This window comes from Rhinoderma darwinii, chromosome 5, assembly GCF_050947455.1.
Source record: "Rhinoderma darwinii isolate aRhiDar2 chromosome 5, aRhiDar2.hap1, whole genome shotgun sequence".
Taxonomy (NCBI): domain Eukaryota; kingdom Metazoa; phylum Chordata; class Amphibia; order Anura; family Rhinodermatidae; genus Rhinoderma; species Rhinoderma darwinii.
In genome coordinates, this window is record NC_134691.1 from 49201821 (window position 1) to 49223726 (window position 21906).

At 42.7% G+C, this 21906-nt stretch overlaps 1 protein-coding gene across 1 annotated transcript; it reads left to right on the forward strand.

Moving 5' to 3' along the window:
- The first annotated feature begins 1165 nt into the window (after window positions 1–1165).
- On the forward strand, window positions 1166–8878 carry LOC142652403 (polyadenylate-binding protein 1-like). Its single transcript, XM_075828042.1, has 9 exons — window positions 1166–1330; window positions 1563–1766; window positions 2870–3063; window positions 3137–3252; window positions 5937–6073; window positions 6295–6389; window positions 8002–8139; window positions 8215–8310; window positions 8529–8878. The coding sequence occupies exons 1-9, from the start codon at window positions 1321–1323 to the stop codon at window positions 8826–8828; spliced, it is 1290 nt and encodes a 429-aa protein (XP_075684157.1). The 5' UTR covers window positions 1166–1320; the 3' UTR covers window positions 8829–8878.
- The last annotated feature ends 13028 nt before the right edge of the window (window positions 8879–21906 follow it).

Below are 21906 nucleotides of genomic sequence, written 5' to 3' on the forward strand. Positions count from 1 at the left end.
GCTGCAATTATCTCAAAATCACAGAAAAACATTGTGGTGTTTTGCATTGATTTTTCTATAATCTTGGCAATAAACCGCTATTTGCCTGTACCATGTGAATGAACCCTTACACTTCTCTGCTTTGTGCCCACTTTTTGCTTTGGCTTAAAAAACTGCATTATAACTGGATGTGTGAATTCAATTTTAGGAACAGAGGAACAAGGAGTCCCTGCAGCTCCATACTACAGGACTATTGTTCCCTAGAAGCAATGAGGAGAACACCGTCATATAATACCATGACAGCATGCCATTTCTTTTGTTCTAATGAGACGTAGTAATATGGCACCCACAGAGGTGTAAGGTGCCCATACTGTACCGTTATAAAACATATGGAGGTTTTTTCTGTCGGATTTTGTATGAATTTAACAGAAAAAAAAACTCCATCAAAAGTACGTAAGTAACTTATAGAGGACCTCTCACTTCCCCTTACATTTTTAGTAAATTTTTGAATTCCCCATAAAATAACACTTTGGGAGCATCTTTAGAACCCTGCATTGTGCCGTTCCTCTGTTATTCCTCCTAGAAGTTTATGAATAAAATAACAACTGGGTGTTACCACTCTCCTTGTTAATGGTGCGTGTCCCTACACAGTCTGATACTGTCCAATCAGTACTGATAGTGCTAGACTGTGACAAGAGGAATGGCAAAGACCAGTTGTGCACTTATTCCCACATTTCCAGGAGGAATAACAGAGGAACTGTACAACGCAGAGTTCTAAGAAAAGATGCTGCAGAATTGTTATCTTTTGGGGAATACCAGTATTTACTAAAGCAAATATGTCAGGTGCAGACAGGTTTTCTTTAAGCAAACAGACATACCATAGGAATAGAATGAAAGCAGATTGCTATCTAAAATAGAAAATATATTTGGTATAGTACGGTTTTGTATATAAAAGATGAGAGATGTATTTTATTTCATGGGGTAATGGTTATGTGCACCATTTTTCATGCCTGGCATGCGCTTAGGTTGGTAGTAACTGCCATTGCCTCACATGAGCATCAGTTGGGCGGCTCACTCAGCCATGCGGCAACTAAGCTATGCCCGGGTGACAGACTTAACAGTTACCAGGAGGCCAGTGGAAATATAGAGGTAAAGTAACCATAATATATACAGTATAATACTCTAAATTTCAAGCCCTATCATTACTGGCACCCAAAATGGGTTACATCAAGTTGGGGAAAGCGGCATTTTTGTGCAGGTTTCCTGTCCCTAAAGACATAACTACAGAGGGTGTAAAAGTAGAAGTCGCACCTGTCGCCTAAAAAGACACCAGTACAATAAATGGCACATGGTAGGTAGGGGCCCTGTTACAGAACTTGCTTTGGGCCCTGGAGCTTTAAGTTGCAGCTCTATCTTTCCCCCTCTATAAAAGGCTCAGCAGGGACAACAAGCTGCTGGTTCCTCAGGGTTTGACTACAATGTCGTTCATTGGCTCTCGATATGTCTCTATAAAATCTTTACAAGCAAAATGTTCTGTCTTAATCAATGTGTACTTATTTAACTTTTTTTTTTTTGCTTTCTAGTAATAAATATGATGACAGCTGATGCTCTGAGTTACCCCACTGGGTCTCTATATGTTGGGGACCTTCACCCCCAGGTCACGGAGATCATGTTATTTGAAAAGTTCACTTCTGCAGGTTCAATTTTATCAATTAAAGTATGCAGGAACAAGACCACCCGTCAGTCTCTTGGCTATGCCTATGTCAACTTTAAGCAGCCAGCGGATGGTAAGATCTGTCAACTCTAATATATATATATATATATATATATATATATATATATATATATATATAAAGAATGAAACTGTAATATGTGGGTCTGTGACCTGTGGCTCTCCAACTGTTGCAAAACTGCATTACCCAGTATGCCCTGGCAGTTGTGGCTGTCATTGCATGCTGGGAATTATAGTTTCTCAACAGCTGGAGAGCCACAGGTTGGAGACCATTGCTCTAATGTGTAATATTCTTAATGGTCAGGCAGGTAAAACAACTGTCACAGTTCTCCCCATTGCTACATATGGATTACAGCACTACAGAGCTATTGGGGCACTTGTTCCCCTTCATTAGTTCCTTCAGGCAGCAATGGTTTTACCCAACAACAGAGAAGTTGCAGTTATTCAGCAATTTTCTATATTATGGAGTGTTCTTGTAATAACTAGAATTAGTTATGTACCAATTCTGTGCCTGGAAAAACATTGAATGGGCTGCGGCACCCCAATGAAGTCATCAACGTGTGATTGGGACCCATACTGATCAGTGGAACAAAGGGGTCACGACACTTCAGTGAGGCCATTATTTTGTGATTGGGCATCATTTTGTATACACTAGAAAAACCCCTTTAAAGGGGTATTCCGGTTACAACAAGTTACCCCCTATCCGTAGGGTAAGGGGTAACTTGCTGATCGGTGGGTGTCCGACAGCTCGGTCCCCAACCGTTTACGAGAAAGGGGGTCGCGAACCCCTCATTTGCACCGGGCAGCAGGTCTCTCATGCGCACTCCGCTATATTCATTCTCTATGGCAGCACCAGAAAAAGCTGAACACTGCACTCGGCTATCTCCGGTGCTCCCATAGAGAATGAATGGAGCGGCAGTGCGCATGAGCAACATGCTGCTCGGTGCAAACGAGGGGTTCGGGGTCCCCGTTCTCGTAAATGGTGGGGTTCTGAGCTGTCGGGCACCGACCGATCAGCAAGTTACCCCTTACCCTACAGATAGGGAATAACTTGTTGTAACCAGAATACCCCTTTAAGTCTAAAATCCATAGTAATGCATACATTCCTATGTAAGGTTAATATTATTTTTTCTTTTCTTAAAAATCTTTTTCCACCAGCGGAACGTGCTCTGGATACAATGAACTTTGAGGACATGAAGGGAATTCCAATGCGCATTATGTGGAGTCAGCGTGACCCATCTCTACGAAACAGTGGGGTTGGCAATGTTTTTGTCAAAAACTTGGATAAATCCATTGATAGCAAATTGCTATTTGATAAGTTTTCTGCATTCGGCAATATCCTGTCTTGTAAGGTAAGTAAACCTAAATAGTGATCTACGCAGGCTGTATAGTAATAATGTAATTACTTTATATAATGTATTACAGGTCGTGTGTGATGAAAATGGATCTAAGGGCTATGGGTTTGTACATTTTGAGACCCAGGAATCGGCCCAGAAGGCCATTGATTCTTTGAATGGTATGCTCCTAAATGACCAGAAAGTGTAAGTAGAATTTATGGTTTTTTTTTATTATTAAAAATAATTCACTTTCCCTACTCAATGTAGCTAGTAAATACTTTTCTATCTGCATTCATGACAATGCAAACTATTCCTGTACTCATAGATGTATGGATCATTCAACTGGTATAATGGAAGCTTATCTGGTTAACAAAAATCTCTTGATAATAAAATGGTTATAAGTTACCACCAGGAATGTACACAGAAATCACAGGGGTCCTTAGCAAAGCTCAGTCCCACTCCTTACTGAGAGCTCCACCAAATGTACTACATCTTTATTATAGTTAAGGTCCACTATTTAATTTTTATTCTGTGCTGAATCATTTCATAATATATCTGTATAGGAGGCTCTGTTTTTCTAACTTGATAAATGTTAGAATTCTGGCTGCATTCAACCACCACTAGGGGGAGCTAACTGTATATAGATTTATACAGCTAGCATTAAAGAGGCTCTGTCACCAGATTATCAGATCCCTATCTCCTATTGAATGTGATCGGCGCTGCAATGTAGATAACAGCAAAGTTTTTGTTTTTTTGGAAAACGATCATTTTTGCCCAAGTTATGAGCAATTTTATATTTATGCAAATGAGATTTTCAATGGACAACTGGGCGTGTTTTCTCGTTTTACCAACTGGGCGTGTATTGTGTTTTTACCAACTGGGCGTGTATTGTGTTTTTACCAACTGGGCGTTGTGAATAGAAGAGTATTACGTTGACGAATCAGCGTAATACACTTCTCATCGTTCCCACCCAGCTTCTTTCACTGCAGACACACAGCGTGACGTCACCCACAGGTCCTTCAACCTTGGCGTCGGACAGAGAAGATACATGGGCTCCAGCCGTCCGAGGGGGTAATATGCTCGTCCCTAGGGAGTTTACTATGCTTACCTGCACACGGTGATGCTGCTGCAGATTCAACTGTACCCTCTGACGCCTGGAGCCGATGTGTCTTCTCCCTTCCGACGCCAAGGTTGATGGACCTGTGGGTGAAGTCATCATTCCCAGCCAGCTTCTTTGACTGCAGACACACAGCGTGACGTTACCCACAGGTCCTTCAACCTTAGCGCCGGAAGAGAGAAGACACATCGGCTCCAGGCGTCAGAGGGTACAGTTGAATCTGCAGCAGCATCACCGTGTGCAGGTAAGCATAGTAAACTCCCTAGAGACGAGCATATTACCCCCTCGGACGGCTGGAGCCCATGTATCTTCTCTGTCCGACGACAAGGTTGAAGGACCTGTGGGAGACGTCACGCTGTGTGTCTGCAGTGAAAGAAGTTGGGTGGGAACGATGAGAAGTGTATGACGCTGATTTGTCAGCGTCATACACTTCTATTCACAACTCCCAGTTGGTAAAAACACAATACACTCCCAGTTGGTAAAAACACAATACACGCCCAGTTGGTAAAACGAGAAAACACGCCCAGTTGACCATTGAAAAGCTCATTTGCATAAATATAAAATTGCTTATAATTTGGGCAAAAATGATCGTTTTAAAAAAAATAAAACTTTGCTGTTATCTACATTGCAGCGCCGATCGCAAGCAATAGGAGATAGGGATTTGATAATCTCGTGACAGAGCCTCTTTAAAGAGGCTCTGTCACCAGATTTTGCAACCCCTATCTGCTATTGCAGCAGATAGGCGCTGCAATGTAGATTACAGTAACGTTTTTATTTTAAAAAAACGAGCATTTTTGGCCAAGTTATGACCATTTTTGTATTTATGCAAATGAGGCTTGCAAAAGTCCAAGTGGGCGTGTTTAAAAGTAAAAGTCCAACTGGGCGTGTATTATGTGCGTACATCGGGGCGTTTTTAATACTTTTACTAGCTGGGCGTTGTGTATAGAAGTATCATCCACTTCTCTTCAGAACGCCCAGCTTCTGACAGTGCAGATCTGTGACGTCACTCACAGGTCCTGCATCGTGTCGGCCACATCGGCACCAGAGGCTACAGTTGATTCTGCAGCAGCATCAGCGTTTGCAGGTAAGTCGATCTTACCTGCAAACGCTGATGCTGCTGCAGAATCAACTGTAGCCTCTGGTGCCGATGTGGCCGACACGATGCAGGACCTGTGAGTGACGTCACAGATCTGCACTGTCAGAAGCTGGGCGTTGTGAAGAGAAGTGGATGATACTTCTCTTCAGAGAGCCCAGCTAGTAACAGTATTAAAAACGCCCCGATGTACGCACATAATACACACCCACTTGGACTTTTACTTTTAAACACACCCACTTGGACTTTTGCAAGCCTCATTTGCATAACTACAAAAATGGTCATAACTTGGCCAAAAATGCTCGTTTTTTTAAAATAAAAACGTTACTGTAATCTACATTGCAGCGCCGATCTGCTGCAATAGCAGATAGGGGTTGCAAAATCTGGTGACAGAGCCTCTTTAAGCACAATTGGAGCTGCATAAATCTGCATGCTGCCAGCTCTCCCTAGTGGCAGCTACAGGTAGCCACTAAAAAATTGTCATAGCAAAAAGGGGAACCAGTTCAATGCTGTACTCCCTCCCACCATGAGCCCCCTAGTATGCACCCTGCCTCTATGGTAGGTAGGACCCTGGTTACCACACAATCCCGTTACTTCTCGTTAGATATGTTTTGTCTTTAACAATAATGGTTTTTATTCTTTGAGGATTCTAGTCAACATTTTGTTATACTTTGACAGGCTCATCGAACATTTCAAACCCTGTGAAGAACGGGACGTTAATGCTGATGTCAGATCTTTGTTCACTAATCTTTACATCAAGAACTTTGGGGACGACATGGATGATGAGCGGCTCAAGGAATTGTTCAGCAAATATGGTAGGTGACTAGTAAAGGTTGTGCATAGGATTTTTAATGCAGTCATCTTAAAGGATAACTCCTCTTATCAACAACTGGGTTGATTACATATATATATATGTATGTATGTATGTATGTATGTATGTATGTACACATATATGTATGTATATGTATATATATATATATATATATATATATATATATATTACCCGTTCAAAATTTGTGCTATAATCCCACTTTAGGGCCAACACTGAGTGTTAAAGTCATCACTGATGAAAATGGGACGTCCAAGGGATTCGGCTTTGTCAACTTTGAGAACCATAAGGATGCACTAAGGGTAAGATGATGATTTACAAAATCATTAGGGTTAAAAAGGATTGATTTTTTTATTAGCTTTTACCATTACTCCTGCCCACCTTAACTAGCGCCACATAAACATTGCAGCCGGAGCTCAGCCCATACATGGCTCCCCACCCCTCTATTTTATCTCATCCAATGGATCTGGCGCTGGACCTCAATCCTGGACAAACCCTTAAATCACCATTATTACTTTTTCTATTGTTTCCTGCTTTTGCGTTGGAAAATTGCATTTTACAGTTTCGCAATATGGCTTCTAACTAACTTTCCACTTAAATTAGAATACAGAATATAGAACTTAATTTATACAGTGAATAAAAGGAGCACAAAGGATTTACTATGTACAGCAAGAGAACATAGACACTTACACGGTTTGAAATAATTTTTTTTATTTTTTGACTGATGTTTTCAGACAGGGAAGACATTTTCCACCATGGATTTAACTACAGGTTTTCCCCCTTTGCGTTGCAAGCATATAGGGTGTGTAGAGACTACTTTCCAACAGATGTGATTACGTTTTGCGAACACCCATTCACTAGCACTTTCGATGCAGAAGACACAACAAATCCAACATGTCTGACTAGCCTAGCATAGGCTTTGATATGTTATCATTATGTTGTATTAGTATTATCAATGACCCTCTTTACACAAGATATGTGTACATTAATAGACTCTTCAGAGCTTGTACAAATTATAGCAGTATTGGATGAGTACTTTAATTTGCACGCAGCTCAATGCACTACCATGGAGTGCTGCTGTCACTCAATAGTTAAAATTGGTTACAATGCACGCTACAAAAAGTCTCCATGTAGCCCTAGCCTTAGGGTTTTTGCACTGGATCCCAAACTTCTTCAAATGAGACTCTTTTTTATGGCGCTAGTCACTGTGACTATGATGTCTGGGCTGAGTAGATGACATCCATCCTCAATTAAGGTAGCGGCTAAAAGCATGATCTCCATGATCAGACTATAGCTTCCCTTCAGTTGCAAAATGGGGGAAGTGGAAGTAATGACACCTGTATTTAGACATGAGCGCAATCTAAATGAATGGAGTGGGACAGTCACAGCTGGTGACATCACTCACCAGCATCTACTCATGACATCACCCACCAACATCTACTCATGACATCACGTACCAGCATCTAGTCATGACATCACTCACCAGCATCTGCTCATGACATCACATACCAGCATCTAGTCATGACATCATCCACCAGCATCTAGTCATGACATCACGTACCAGCATCTAGTCATGACATCATCCACCAGCATCTACTCAATCTACTAGGCCAGTAAAAGAAGCCTTAGGAAACAGAGAATAAGTAAACATTCTTTTTAACCCCAACAACAATTATTATACTGTATAGGGGGCTCAGAATTACCGTCCAGGAAGGGGACTGGACAGTTGCTTTAAAAATCAGACACGTTTGATGCCTTTTGAAAATTGTCCGCCACTGAAAATCTCCAAAAAATTTTGAACCAAAGCTTTCGTTTTCCTGGGCTTCTCCTTTAAGAACAACAGAAAATAATTTTTGCCTTCTTGACTCATCCTTGATTAATTTCTATCGTAAACTATTTTCCTAATTCCATTAGGCTATGGATGAAATGAACGGTAAGGATGTGAATGGTAAGGCCATATATGTAGGAAGAGCCCAGAAGAAGTCAGAAGGACAAGATCAGCTTAGGAATAAGTTTCAACAAATAAAGGAGGAACAAATCGCCAGATCTCAGGTCAGTGACTTTGCTTTACTTGTGTGTGATATAATTATTGGAAAAAGAGTATTACTGATTATTTCATTGTTTTAGGGCGTCAATGTCTATGTTAAGAACCTTGACCCTTCTATTGATGACAAGAAACTGCATAAAGCTTTTTCACATTTTGGACTCATCAACTCTGCTAAGGTGGGCTTAGACGTTTACAAATTTTTCATACATGGAGACTTTATATACTTGTACTATTTGATCAATTGTCTTACTTGGAATTTAAAATGGTAACAAATGTTGGTAATGCAGAACATTGCTTTAACCTAATTGGATGCCCTTAGGTGAGGGTAGATTGTTTATTTGCCTATGTTTCATTGGTAGGATAGCAGGATATTCACTGTGATCTAATATTTTAGGTAATGATGAATGGTAGACGCAGCAAAGGGTTTGGTTTTGTCTGCTTCTCATCCCCCGAAGAAGCAACCAAAGCTGTCACCAACATGAATGGCAGGATTTTAGCCTCCAAGCCCTTGTATGTCGCCTTGGCACAGCGCAAGAAGGACCGTCAAGCTCATTTGGCCAATCAATTTATGCAGAGGCTGGATTATGCTCAAACAGTCTCCAACAAGGTCATCAATGCTCACCAGCCACCATCCAGCCATACCACCCAGTGTAGCTGTAAGGAAAAAAATAATATTTACATGAAAATTTTGTAAGTTACTTAAAAACAAATTTATATAATAAATATACCAACTTGCAGACATTAGCCTGCTATACTGTAGTCTTTTTCTCTCTCTTACTGCGCTTCCGTCTCTTCTACTTCTGCAGTCCCAGCTCGTTGTCAGTTGGAATCCGTAGCCAGCAACATCAGACGCTGGCTACGGATTCTATGAAGAACAGGGACTGAGGGGGAGGCACCACGTTAACCCCTGACCCCCCTCACTCTAGGCCCCATTCACAGCACTGCTCTTGACATCACTGTCCATATATGGATTGTGATATCCAGAGCAGAGCTGAAGTCCAGGGCAGAGCGCTAGTAGAGGCTCTGCTCCAGTATTCTGGCTCTGTGGAAGCCTCTAACATCAATGTCCATATATGGGCAGTGATGTCAGGGGCAACCCCAGAGCCAGAGTCCCGGGCGGAGCGCTATTAGCGCTCTACCTGGGACTCCTGCTCTGCTCCTGACATCACTGTCCATATGTAGACAGTGATGTCAGGGGCTTCCCGAGAGCCGGAGTCCCAGAGGAGAGCCGCTTCTAGCGCTCTGCCTGGGACTCCTGCTCTGCTCCTGACATATATGGACAGTGAAGTTAGGGGCTTACCCAGAGCGGAACAGAGTGCTAGTATAGGCTGTTATATCCGCGGTCGCAGCGAGCCGCCTCTACTTACCCTCTGACGGCCGCGACCACAGACTCCTGTCTTCTGTCCGACGTCTTCCTCCTCGGAGACGTCAACACATGCGGCCAAACTGCCCCATAGGGTCCGCGCGCGCACGTGTGCCCGGTCTTAAAGGGCCAGCGCACATGCAAATAATGACTAATTAGCCCCAGTTCACCCTGGACTATAAGAAGGGCCCTGCCCTTTCATTCCTTTCTTGAGCATTGTTGTTGTCTACCCATGTTCGTATTGAAAATGGTCCCTTAGCTGTATCCTGCTCCCAGTGTTCCCGTATCCCGTATCTTGTAACTGTATTGTGTCCTGTACCTAAGCCTCTAGTTGGAGTCGTATGTGTCATCGGCCACGTCTGCTGTCATCGGCCACATCTACTGCCATCGGCCACACCTGATGCCAGCTGCCACGTCAAGTTCTACACGTGCCTAAGCCTCTGCTACTGTCTGGACTCATACAAGTAGTCTCATGCTAAAGGACTTTTGCAAAGACTGTTGTTTGGCCAGATGCCACTCCACTATGGAGGAGCGGCCTAGTGGGTCCACATACCCCTAGATCGTGACAGTACGCTCAGGCCATGGAACCCGCTGGCCAACCTAAGACGGCTTTTCAGGTGATGCAAATGGATATTCGTGACCTGCGTGCACGACAGGATCAACTCCTCATGGCAGTAAATTCTATCATCACCCGACTGGATCAGCCTCCTGTTCCTCCTCTGGATGCTGCTGCCATTCCACTGCCCGTTACTCCTCCTGTCTGTTCCAGATGCACAGTTTTGCTACCTCTACCGCCTCGCTATGACGTGATCCTAGAGCCTGTAGAGGTTCCATTAACCAATGTACCATCCATTTTATGTTTCAATAATGTTTATTAAAGGTTTACAAGAAAGGTAAACTGTACATCAAATAATACAAATAGCAGTCGGGGGCATTCCCCGTTAATCTAATCATAACAGGCAAATATATGCCAAATATCGCCACATGTCAAAAAAGCAAAAAAATCAATAAGGAAGGGATAAAAGGGAGGGAGAGAAAGAGTGAAAAGAGGGAGAAAGGCAGGAGCGTGAGGGTCAAGTTTGCTTTAGGCAAAATGGACCTAGAAGATCGTCCCAAGGTATCTGAGCCATGGCTGCCAAACTTGACGGAAAAGCTCCTCCTTATCTGAAACCATACAGTGTAACTGGCCATTGGCCATAATCCAATTTAGTTTAGTCTTAACCAGATGAAGAGGAATCACAGGACTCTTCCAAGATGTAGATATGGCAATTTTGGCTGCCTGAAAAAGAAAGGATACAAATTTATGAGAGTCTTTAGATAATCCAGGGTTGGTCTCATTAAGTAATACCTGTGACGGGGACAATGTCAAGTTAATCTCAGTTATAGAATATAACATATTAAAGATTCGTTGCCAAAACCGGCGTACCCTCGGGCAATCCCACCATATATGCAGAGGGTCTCCCACACATCCACAGTGTCTGAAGCAAGAAGGCGAGGTGGAAGGGAACATCTTGGCCAGTCGAGAGGGAACTAAGTACCTTCGCAAAAATACTTTATAATTGGCTTCGACCAACGAAGCGTTAATGGAGATTTTTGGAGTACGTTCTGCCATATCTTGCCATTCCCTAACAGTAAAGGATGTGTGTAAGTCCCTCTCCCACATAGATATATATGAGAGCTTGTCCAATGGAGAAACTAAAAATGAGTAAATATTAGATAAGAGATGATGACCACTAGAATTACTCAAACATAAATTGTCAAATACTGAAGTATTCTGCAGAACTGAAGTAGGTTTAAATGAGGCCATAAAATGGTGAATCTGGTAAAAGCAAAAAATCTCAGTCCGACATGTGATGGATGGACTGGTAAATATTTTTTAAATCAATACATTTTTATTAAGATTTTTTGCATTTTTCCAACAGTACATAACAAGACTTCAATAATAATGGACTGGTAAATATAACAGAGTTTTTACGCCTAGGCTATCACAGAAGTGTCCAATTCGGTATAGATTCTTATCCAACCACCATTGAAATGCGGACGGTTGCATTCCAGGACCAAAACTAGGATTACCAAATAATCGGGCTGCAGTTGTGTGCATGGAACAGAGTCTAGATGCTGAAGGGACCCTAGCAGTTGGCAGGTCTATAGTGAATACAAAACAAGATAAATGTGCCTGAGGCACACTGAAGACCAATTTCCCAACTGCTAACTGATATAATTAAAAAGTAACTTTTATTATTTCATTTAAAGATGTCCATAGGGACAAAAAGTGGTAAACACGAACAATTAAAAATTGTAGCCAATGTTGCTTTAGCACACGCTCTATTTTTCCTCTATATGCATGTATTGCCAGACAGAGTATAAAGTGTTCAGATTGCAGAGTGTTAGTCCGGTGGCTGCAGACTGCCGGACTATGTACGATGCCGAGTCAAGTGCGTGCTAGGAATGCTAGTCAAGCCTGGCTGATTAAAACAATAAGTATAGCCCCCCCGACATGTTTCGCTGTCAACACAGCGTCCTCAGGGGATCAAAACGGGGCTAGTGATCGCGCGTGTACACTGTCACTCCCTTTAAAGACTTTAATTTACATCATACAGGATTCACCTGTATCAGAGCCAATAGGGGCTCTATTCAAGAGACGAGCCTCCAAAGCTCCAGATTGACGTGTCATTTAGCCAATGTGGGAATCGCTTATGTGATCCAATTGTAAAGCGCCAAGTGCGCATGGGCACTGGGTTCATCGCTGGACTTAGTCGATTTCTTAAGATATTTTGCTCTATTGGCGGAGCATGCGCATATCGGACCCGGCCGGTCTTAGTCATTTTTTAACAATGCATGATTGGCATTAGTATTAGCCAATATGGGAAGAGTATATGTGGCCAGTCGAGGTGCGCCGGATGCGCATGGGCACCAGAATCACGGCTGGACATAGTCAAATTACAATGACAACCCGACTATCTCCTCCGCGCATGCGTATATGACTGCTAGTAGGACTTAGCAGATTTTGACATTTGTAGTGGAGTCTGTACGCATGTCTAGGCTCTTAGAAAATAAAGTGAACAAGTAAAACGCGCTTGCGCAATGGGATCACTGAGAGACTTAGTTATTATTTATAATGAAGAGCTGGATATATTCGTAATGTAAGTACATTGTGCTGCCAGTGGAATCAAGTTAGATCCTGCAGATATCTGAATCGGTGCGCACATCAGGGTGCCCACAGGATGCAGCAGCAGGGGTTCTACTAAAGATAAGGTAAGTATTTCTGTATATATGCTAACCATACTGTGAGTCAATGTATGGAATGCTTTGTTTCCCACGTTTAAGGCAGGTCCAATATAATGGTTCAATTATAGGGAGAAGAAAAGACTATATAGGGGAGATGACAAATTGTCCAGATGGACATATCCATTATATATCATATAGGTTATTTGTATGGAGATAGCTTGTCATTCTCAAGCAAGAAATCTCTCATTATTTTTACAGTAAAGACATAATTTGGTCATCGTAGTCACATAATAATTAATATGACGTTATGATTCGATCTACGGCGATGGCACTATAGAAAGGATGCGAAGGTGAAGCCCTCATTCAGCCCATTTGGGCTCAGAGATCTAAGCCTATGAATCCATTTGGCTTCTTCTTGTAAAAGTTTTTTTTATCAAGGTTGCCCGCCCTGGGTCCCAAGTTCACTTGGGTGATGCCCCAAAATTTCAGGGCATTAATGTCACCTTGATGATGATACCTGATGTGTTTAGAAAGTGGTGTATCTTCTTTTGTGTTAATAGTACTTTTATGTTTTGAGATCCTTCTACGCAGTTGCTGAGTGGTCTTAACCACATATAGTTTTGGGCAGGGGCACTGTGCAGCATAGACAATGCCACTGCTTTGACAATTTATGAATTGTTTGATGGTAAAGATCTTGCCATCGACTGGATTAGAGAAGGTTTTGGTTGTTGGCATTAGAGGACAAAAGGAACATCTGCCACACGGGAAGGATCCCTGTATTGGAGGTGGAAGCCAGCTTTTTTGTGAAGATGTTGGTCGGGAGTAGTGGCTATGTGTCAAATGTTCACGGAGGTTTTTACCTCTCCTATAAGTGATGTTAGGAACGCTAGAGATTGTACCACAGAGGTCAGTATCTGTTAGTAGAATAGACCAGTGTTTTTTTTAGGATATCTTTGATTTGATAGGAACAGTTATCAAAGTTCCCTATACATCTGACAAGGGGGGATTGTTTGATGTTATCAGGATTAGATTTATCATTCTCCTTCTTACCATGGAGTAAGTCATCCCTCGATGTTGCTCTGGCCCTAGCATAGGCTCTATGCAGGGTTTTCTTTGGGTATCCCCGTGCAAGAAATTTTTGATATAATGTATCGCATTCTAGTTGGAAAGTAGTCCGGCTACTTCAGCTATCTCTGGACATGCTACCTCCTCATCCTCAATGTCCCATATTTCTACAACAGGGACACCTACCACTTCTTTTCCCATAGGGAAACACATAGATGGCCCAGTGAGGAATGTTATGAATATTGGAAATACGGGCCCATTAGCCCCAGCATCAACCAACACTTTTTCCGCGATTCCTTTTTTAGGACTGCACAACATACCGTGGAGCCAGACCAAATAACACATTATAACAAATGCCGTTTAGATGATATGCAAGTGATCAATCTCTCTCAATTTAAATTGAGCTCACAGCAAAAATCACTTTTGTGCAAAGGTTTATCATATACCCCCACTCCAAATTTTGATGAATTCACGTGGACTAAAGATATCAATTTATTTGCAAGAAAACTTGCCCTACACAAATACTTTAAGAATAAATCTGATGATACCACCTCTCTGAATTACACTGAACACACCACCTTACGTGCATTAGAAGATTTATTAAATGAAAATGAATGCACGGTTGATACGGCCACAGGTCCTTTTTCTTCACTACGACCTAGGTCACGATTAACACCTCCTATTTCACAATATCCACATATTGATATATTTGTCAAGATGATGAGTGCTGACCTAAAAAAACTACAAACGCATAAACAAAAACTTCGCAGTAATCTAAGCAAATCAGAGAAAACAGCATTAGAGGAACTAAGTAAAAATGAGGAAATCATATTCAAATCATCTGACAAGGGGGGCAATATTGTCATTCTCAATCGAACAGACTATGTCTCCATGATTTATAGACTTCTCAATGACACACACACATACATACAAAGTACTAGATGGTAATCCGACCAAACGATATCTGTCTGAATTACGCATACCATTGGACGACGCGAGGTCAAGGAGTTTAATATCATTAGAGGAATTTAAATCCATGTATAACCCTACCCCTACTTTGGCAACTTTTTATGCTTTGCCCAAAATACATAAAAACGTTACACCAATACCCGGTAGACCAATCGTCTCCGGTAATGACAACTTAACGCAGGGTATCAGTACGTATGTAGACGAAATGCTGTCACCTTTTGTTGCAGCTCTACCCTCGTTTCTACGAGACACAAAAGACACCCTCACCAGGATCCAGGGAATTAATGTTTCCCCCACTACATTAATAGCAAGCATTGATGTCGAGTCATTGTATACTAACATCAATCATGATCTGGGCCTCAATGCCGTCCGACACTTTTTGAGCACTAAGGGGACTCAGTTTCAGGCACACAATAATTTCACTGTATCCCTATTACAATTCCTACTTACACACAATTATTTTCTTTTCGATAAATAATTCTATCACCAACTTCGAGGTACAGCAATGGGCACCGTTTGCGCACCCACTTATGCTAATTTATTTTTAGGGTGGTGGGAGGACACTTTAATTTTTAACGATGATCTACTCCTTTTCACTTGTCACATTTTGTTTTGGGGTAGATACATAGATGACATACTTATTTTTTGGGAGGGGGACACTGCTCTTTTTTCTGATTTCATGGAGATTATCAACAATAATCAGATTGGGATGAAATTCACTTACACCATACACACTAAAGAAATTAATTTTTTGGATTTAAAAATCACCCTGGACCCTGGTGAGGCTGTCCAAACTAATATTTATAGAAAAGAAACAGCAACAAACAGTTTCCTTCATTGGGGAAGTTTCCACCCACCGGCCCTCAAAAAAGGCATTCCAATTGGACAATATCTAAGAGCGAAAAGAAATTGTTCCGAAGAGACTACTTTCCAACTAGAATGCGATACATTATATCAAAAATTTCTTGCACGGGGATACCCAAAGAAAACCCTGCATAGAGCCTATGCTAGGGCCAGAGCAACATCGAGGGATGACTTACTCCATGGTAAGAAGGAGAATGATAAATCTAATCCTGATAACATCAAACAATCCCCCCTTGTCAGATGTATAGGGAACTTTGATAACTGTTCCTATCAAATCAAAGATATCCTAAAAAAAACACTGGTCTATTCTACTAACAGATACTGACCTCTGTGGTACAATCTCTAGCGTTCCTAACATCACTTATAGGAGAGGTAAAAACCTCCGTGAACATTTGACACATAGCCACTACTCCCGACCAACATCTTCACAAAAAAGCTGGCTTCCACCTCCAATACAGGGATCCTTCCCGTGTGGCAGATGTTCCTTTTGTCCTCTAATGCCAACAACCAAAACCTTCTCTAATCCAGTCGATGGCAAGATCTTTACCATCAAACAATTCATAAATTGTCAAAGCAGTGGCATTGTCTATGCTGCACAGTGCCCCTGCCCAAAACTATATGTGGTTAAGACCACTCAGCAACTGCGTAGAAGGATCTCAAAACATAAAAGTACTATTAACACAAAAGAAGATACACCACTTTCTAAACACATCAGGTATCATCATCAAGGTGACATTAATGCCCTGAAATTTTGGGGCATCACCCAAGTGAACTTGGGACCCAGGGCGGGCAACCTTGATAAAAAAAACTTTTACAAGAAGAAGCCAAATGGATTCATAGGCTTAGATCTCTGAGCCCAAATGGGCTGAATGAGGGCTTCACCTTCGCATCCTTTCTATAGTGCCATCGCCGTAGATCGAATCATAACGTCATATTAATTATTATGTGACTACGATGACCAAATTATGTCTTTACTGTAAAAATAATGAGAGATTTCTTGCTTGAGAATGACAAGCTATCTCCATACAAATAACCTATATGATATATAATGGATATGTCCATCTGGACAATTTGTCATCTCCCCTATATAGTCTTTTCTTCTCCCTATAATTGAACCATTATATTGGACCTGCCTTAAACGTGGGAAACAAAGCATTCCATACATTGACTCACAGTATGGTTAGCATATATACAGAAATACTTACCTTATCTTTAGTAGAACCCCTGCTGCTGCATCCTGTGGGCACCCTGATGTGCGCACCGATTCAGATATCTGCAGGATCTAACTTGATTCCACTGGCAGCACAATGTACTTACATTACGAATATATCCAGCTCTTCATTATAAATAATAACTAAGTCTCTCAGTGATCCCATTGCGCAAGCGCGTTTTACTTGTTCACTTTATTTTCTAAGAGCCTAGACATGCGTACAGACTCCACTACAAATGTCAAAATCTGCTAAGTCCTACTAGCAGTCATATACGCATGCGCGGAGGAGATAGTCGGGTTGTCATTGTAATTTGACTATGTCCAGCCGTGATTCTGGTGCCCATGCGCATCCGGCGCACCTCGACTGGCCACATATACTCTTCCCATATTGGCTAATACTAATGCCAATCATGCATTGTTAAAAAATGACTAAGACCGGCCGGGTCCGATATGCGCATGCTCCGCCAATAGAGCAAAATCTCTTAAGAAATCGACTAAGTCCAGCGATGAACCCAGTGCCCATGCGCACTTGGCGCTTTACAATTGGATCACATAAGCGATTCCCACATTGGCTAAATGACACGTCAATCTGGAGCTTTGGAGGCTCGTCTCTTGAATAGAGCCCCTATTGGCTCTGATACAGGTGAATCCTGTATGATGTAAATTAAAGTCTTTAAAGGGAGTGACAGTGTACACGCGCGATCACTAGCCCCGTTTTGATCCCCTGAGGACGCTGTGTTGACAGCGAAACATGTCGGGGGGGCTATACTTATTGTTTTAATCAGCCAGGCTTGACTAGCATTCCTAGCACGCACTTGACTCGGCATCGTACATAGTCCGGCAGTCTGCAGCCGCCGGACTAACACTCTGCAATCTGAACACTTTATACTCTGTCTGGCAATACATGCAGATAGAGGAAAAATAGAGCGTGTGCTAAAGCAACATTGGCTACAATTTTTAATTGTTCGTGTTTACCACTTTTTGTCCCTATGGACATCTTTAAATGAAATAATAAAAGTTACTTTTTAATTATATCAGTTAGCAGTTGGGAAATTGGTCTTCAGTGTGCCTCAGGCACATTTATCTTGTTTCATGGAACAGAGTCAAAACTTATGACTCCACCTATCCCACAGCGCCAAGGAAGAGGAGAGCAGAGGACATAGCACAGGTGGTCTCTGTTTAGGCTTCAGCCATAACTACAGGAACATCCGGAGTAGCTGCCTGTTCAATAGAAATCCAACGTGTTTGGTTACTTGTACTCTGGAGTTAGACTAAGGGTGTCAGACGAGCGGCATAGTAGTATTTAGTGAGGTTCGGTAAACCCAAACCCCCAGGAACTTTATGAGCATATAAAGTACTTTGAGGGACTCTACATCGTTTAGGACCCAAAACGAAGCACAATATAAGCCTTTGAAGGTCTTTTTAATAGGGGGCAGGGACATCTATTGGTAAAGTACGGAAGAAATATAAGATTCTGGGAAGAACTGTCATTTTGACAGCTGCTATCCTACCAAACCAGGAAAGAGGCATAGAAGGCCAGTGCAACAGGTCCGTTTTCAATTTCTGTTTGAGAGGGAGGAAATTTGTGCGAAAAAGGGTGGAATAGCAAGGAGTGAGGTGAACCCCCAGGTAGGAGATTTTGTCTTCCTTCCATATCAGCTCAAAGTTAAATTTTATCAATTTGGCCATGGAATGTGGAATGCTGATGTTCAAAACCTCAGATTTATCATGGTTGACCTTCAATCCCGAAACCTGGGAAAATTGGTCTAAGATGCAATAGAGATTCGGAAGGGCCGTAAGGGACGACGACAATACCAATGAGATGTCGTCCGCATAAAGTGCACATTTATGTGTCTGACTTCTAACCTAAAGGGAGTTGCCCATTTTGTCGTTATTCATCCTGATCAGGTGGGCCAGGGGCTCAATAGCCAAGACAAAAAGAATAGGGGATAGAGGGCACACTTGTCTCATCCCCCGGGCTATGGATATACATGGGCAAATGGAGCCAAATAAAGACTTCTCAAAAGGGTAATAAATTTATCCCCAAACTACCAGGACAAAAAATATGTAGTCCCAGGTCAGGGAAACAAAAGCCTTATGCAGGTTCAGTGGCAGGCACAGTGCTCCCGTTTTCCACATACCATCCCAGTGTGAACGAACAAGGGATATAAGATCAATGATCCTTCTAGTCTGATCAGCCACTTGTCTGTTTGGAACAAAACCCACCTGATCCGGGTGAATGTACTGTTCTAGAAAGGCATTGAGTCTTATAGCTAAGATTTTAGTGAGAATCTTCATGTCAACATTAATTAATGATATTGGCCTATAATTTTGACAAGAAGAGGGGTCTTTATTGAGTTTTGGGATAACTGGGATGTATGCCCTGAGGGCTTCAGGTCCAGGAGGATTACCATCCCTCAAAGCGTTAAAGAGGATGACTAAGTGAAGGGCCAAAACATCTGCAAATTTTTTATACTCAGAGATCAGAGAACCCATCTGGTCCTGGGTATTTAGCTAGCTTGAGGGATTTAATCGCAACCAAAACTTCCTGAGTCGATGTAGGGGCCTCCATATTATCCCTGTGGGGGTCTGTTAATACGGGCTAGGGGAAATCCATAAATAATGCATCAGCTTTCATTTCATCTAGCTGGGGAGGGGATTTATACAGGGAGGAATAGAATGAAAATAAACGATTGAGAACTTCTGTAGGGTGCTGCGTGAGGTTACCGTTCGCTAACCTTAGCTTAGGGACCATAAAATTACGAGACAATGGAGCAAGCTAAGAGGGTACGGGTTTGTCACTTTGGGCAAAAAATTGGTATTGCGTCCAACGAATGTGACGTTCTGCGACAGTCGTAAGGCATAAGTTAAAGGGGTTTTCCGGAAGCAAAAAATTACATTTAGTTAAACTAAACAATGGGAAACATATAATTTTGCAAGGAACTTACGTTTGATCAGATGAATGTAGTGGCGTATCCCATCTTCCGTCACGTGACCGCTTGGTATTCCAAAATTTGCACTTCCTGTGCAGATCCGTCCAGTCGCTCCGCTAGCTAACTTCCTGTTTCCGGCTTTCACAATGTACGGTTACGTCACAAATCACGTAACTGTACCATGTGTTTCCCCATCTGCTAAGAGCATGTGTGGTTGACACACACTCCACCACGCATGCTCTGTTAAATGATATGAGTGCATCTTCAGCAGCCGTGTATTTTTCATTTCGCATGCGCACATTTTAACTATTTGGTGTCGGTGTGTAGTGTGACGGCTGTGTCTTCCGTCGCTCGCTCTCCTTCTCCTCCTCACAGTGCAAAGTACATGTGAGGAGGATTGTGTGTGTTTGCTCCCTGTAGGAGCGGAATCCCCAATCCACGGCCACAGCTTGGGCAACGCTGTGGCCGGGGATTGGGGATTCCGCTCCACGAGAAGTCCCTGACTTCATTGTGTCCATATATGGACACAGTGACATTAGGGACTTCTGAAGCGGAATCCCCGGCGATGTGGCCGGGGATTCCGCTCCAGGAGAAGTCTCTGCCTTCACTATCCATGTATGGACACAGTGACATCAGGAACTTCTGAAGCGGAATCCCCAGCGATGTGGCCGGGGATTCCACTCCAGGAGAAGTCCCTGCCTTCACTGTCCATATATGGACACAGTGACATCAGGGACTTCTGAAGCGGAATCCCCGGTGATGTGGCCGGGGATTCCACTCCACGAGAAGTCCCTCACTTCACTGTCTATATATGGACAGTGAAGTGAGGGATTTCTCCTAGAGCCCTCCCCTACAGGAAAGTAGGCACTACCTACAGGGGGGCTGTTTGGCACTACCTATGAGGGGGCTGTGTGGCACTAACTACAGGGGGATGTGTGTCATTGCCTACAGGCAGTGCCGCACCTACCATGAGGCGAGGTGAGCCGACAGCCTCAGGCAGTGCAGCCTAGCCGAAAGTGGGGGGCGGCATTTTGAGCCAGGGACGGACTGGACTGGGGGAGGGGGAATGCCTTATTTTACTTAGCAGACGTGCCGCATGATGGGCACGTCTGTAAGAACACTCCTCCTCCTCTCGGATGCTGTACGCAGCATGCGCCGCAAGAGAGGAGCAGGTCTGCAGGAGGAGCGGTCGAGCACTCTCTCCTCAAGCAAGATGACAAGTGACGAGACGCATGAGGTAAGCGGTGGACTGTTGTGAATACAAACTACGTCCTCTCTCTCTCCCTTGCGTCTGAAGCAGTCGGGACAGAGAAGAGGGGGAGGGGAGAGTTCACAGCCTCAGCGTCTGCAGAGAGAACCTCCTCTCCTGTGTGCCCTTGCTTCCCTCTTCTGTGTGCCCTTGTTTCCCTCTCCTGTGTGCTGGGTATAGGGGGTATACTTCTAACAGACCAGCTACTTCTGCAGCTGGTTATATCTGCTGTCCTGGGATGGGGCATGTTGTAAAGCCCTTGCTGCTTCAAGAGATTGCATGAGAGATCCTACATAGAAGGTAAGTGTGTGTATGAGTGTGTAAATGTTTGTTTGTGTGTGTGTGTGTGTGTGTGTGTGTGTGTGTGTGTATACATGATTCTCGTCTATATATGAGACTGTCTGCATTAGAGATCCTACATAGAAGGTAAGTGTATGTATGAGTGTGTATATATTGCCCAAAATACTATGCTCAGTGGCCGATTTCTTTGTTTTTAAATTACACTGTTGTAACATTATCAATTTGGAAGCGAGGATTACTGAGAAACGGCATTCAATTAAATATATTTATCAATAATGGCATCTGACACGTATCAGATTCGATCTAAAATGGCTGCCAGAGTGTTCGGTAACATGACAAACACCGGTGAAACAAATGTTGAAATGCAGGATTTATTCCATTCATCGGAGAAACTTAGGATACAAGAGGCCAAAATCTGGTGGGATTTGACAACTCTTAAAAACTACTGCTCAAAAGAAATGATACCAAGAGGTTTACGTATAAAAAAAGTTCCATCTTTCAGTTACTCCGATGATTTTTGCAAGGAGTGGAATCAGACCCTCACAAATTGTTCCCTGAAACTCATGGAACTAATTATAAAACAAGAGGAGT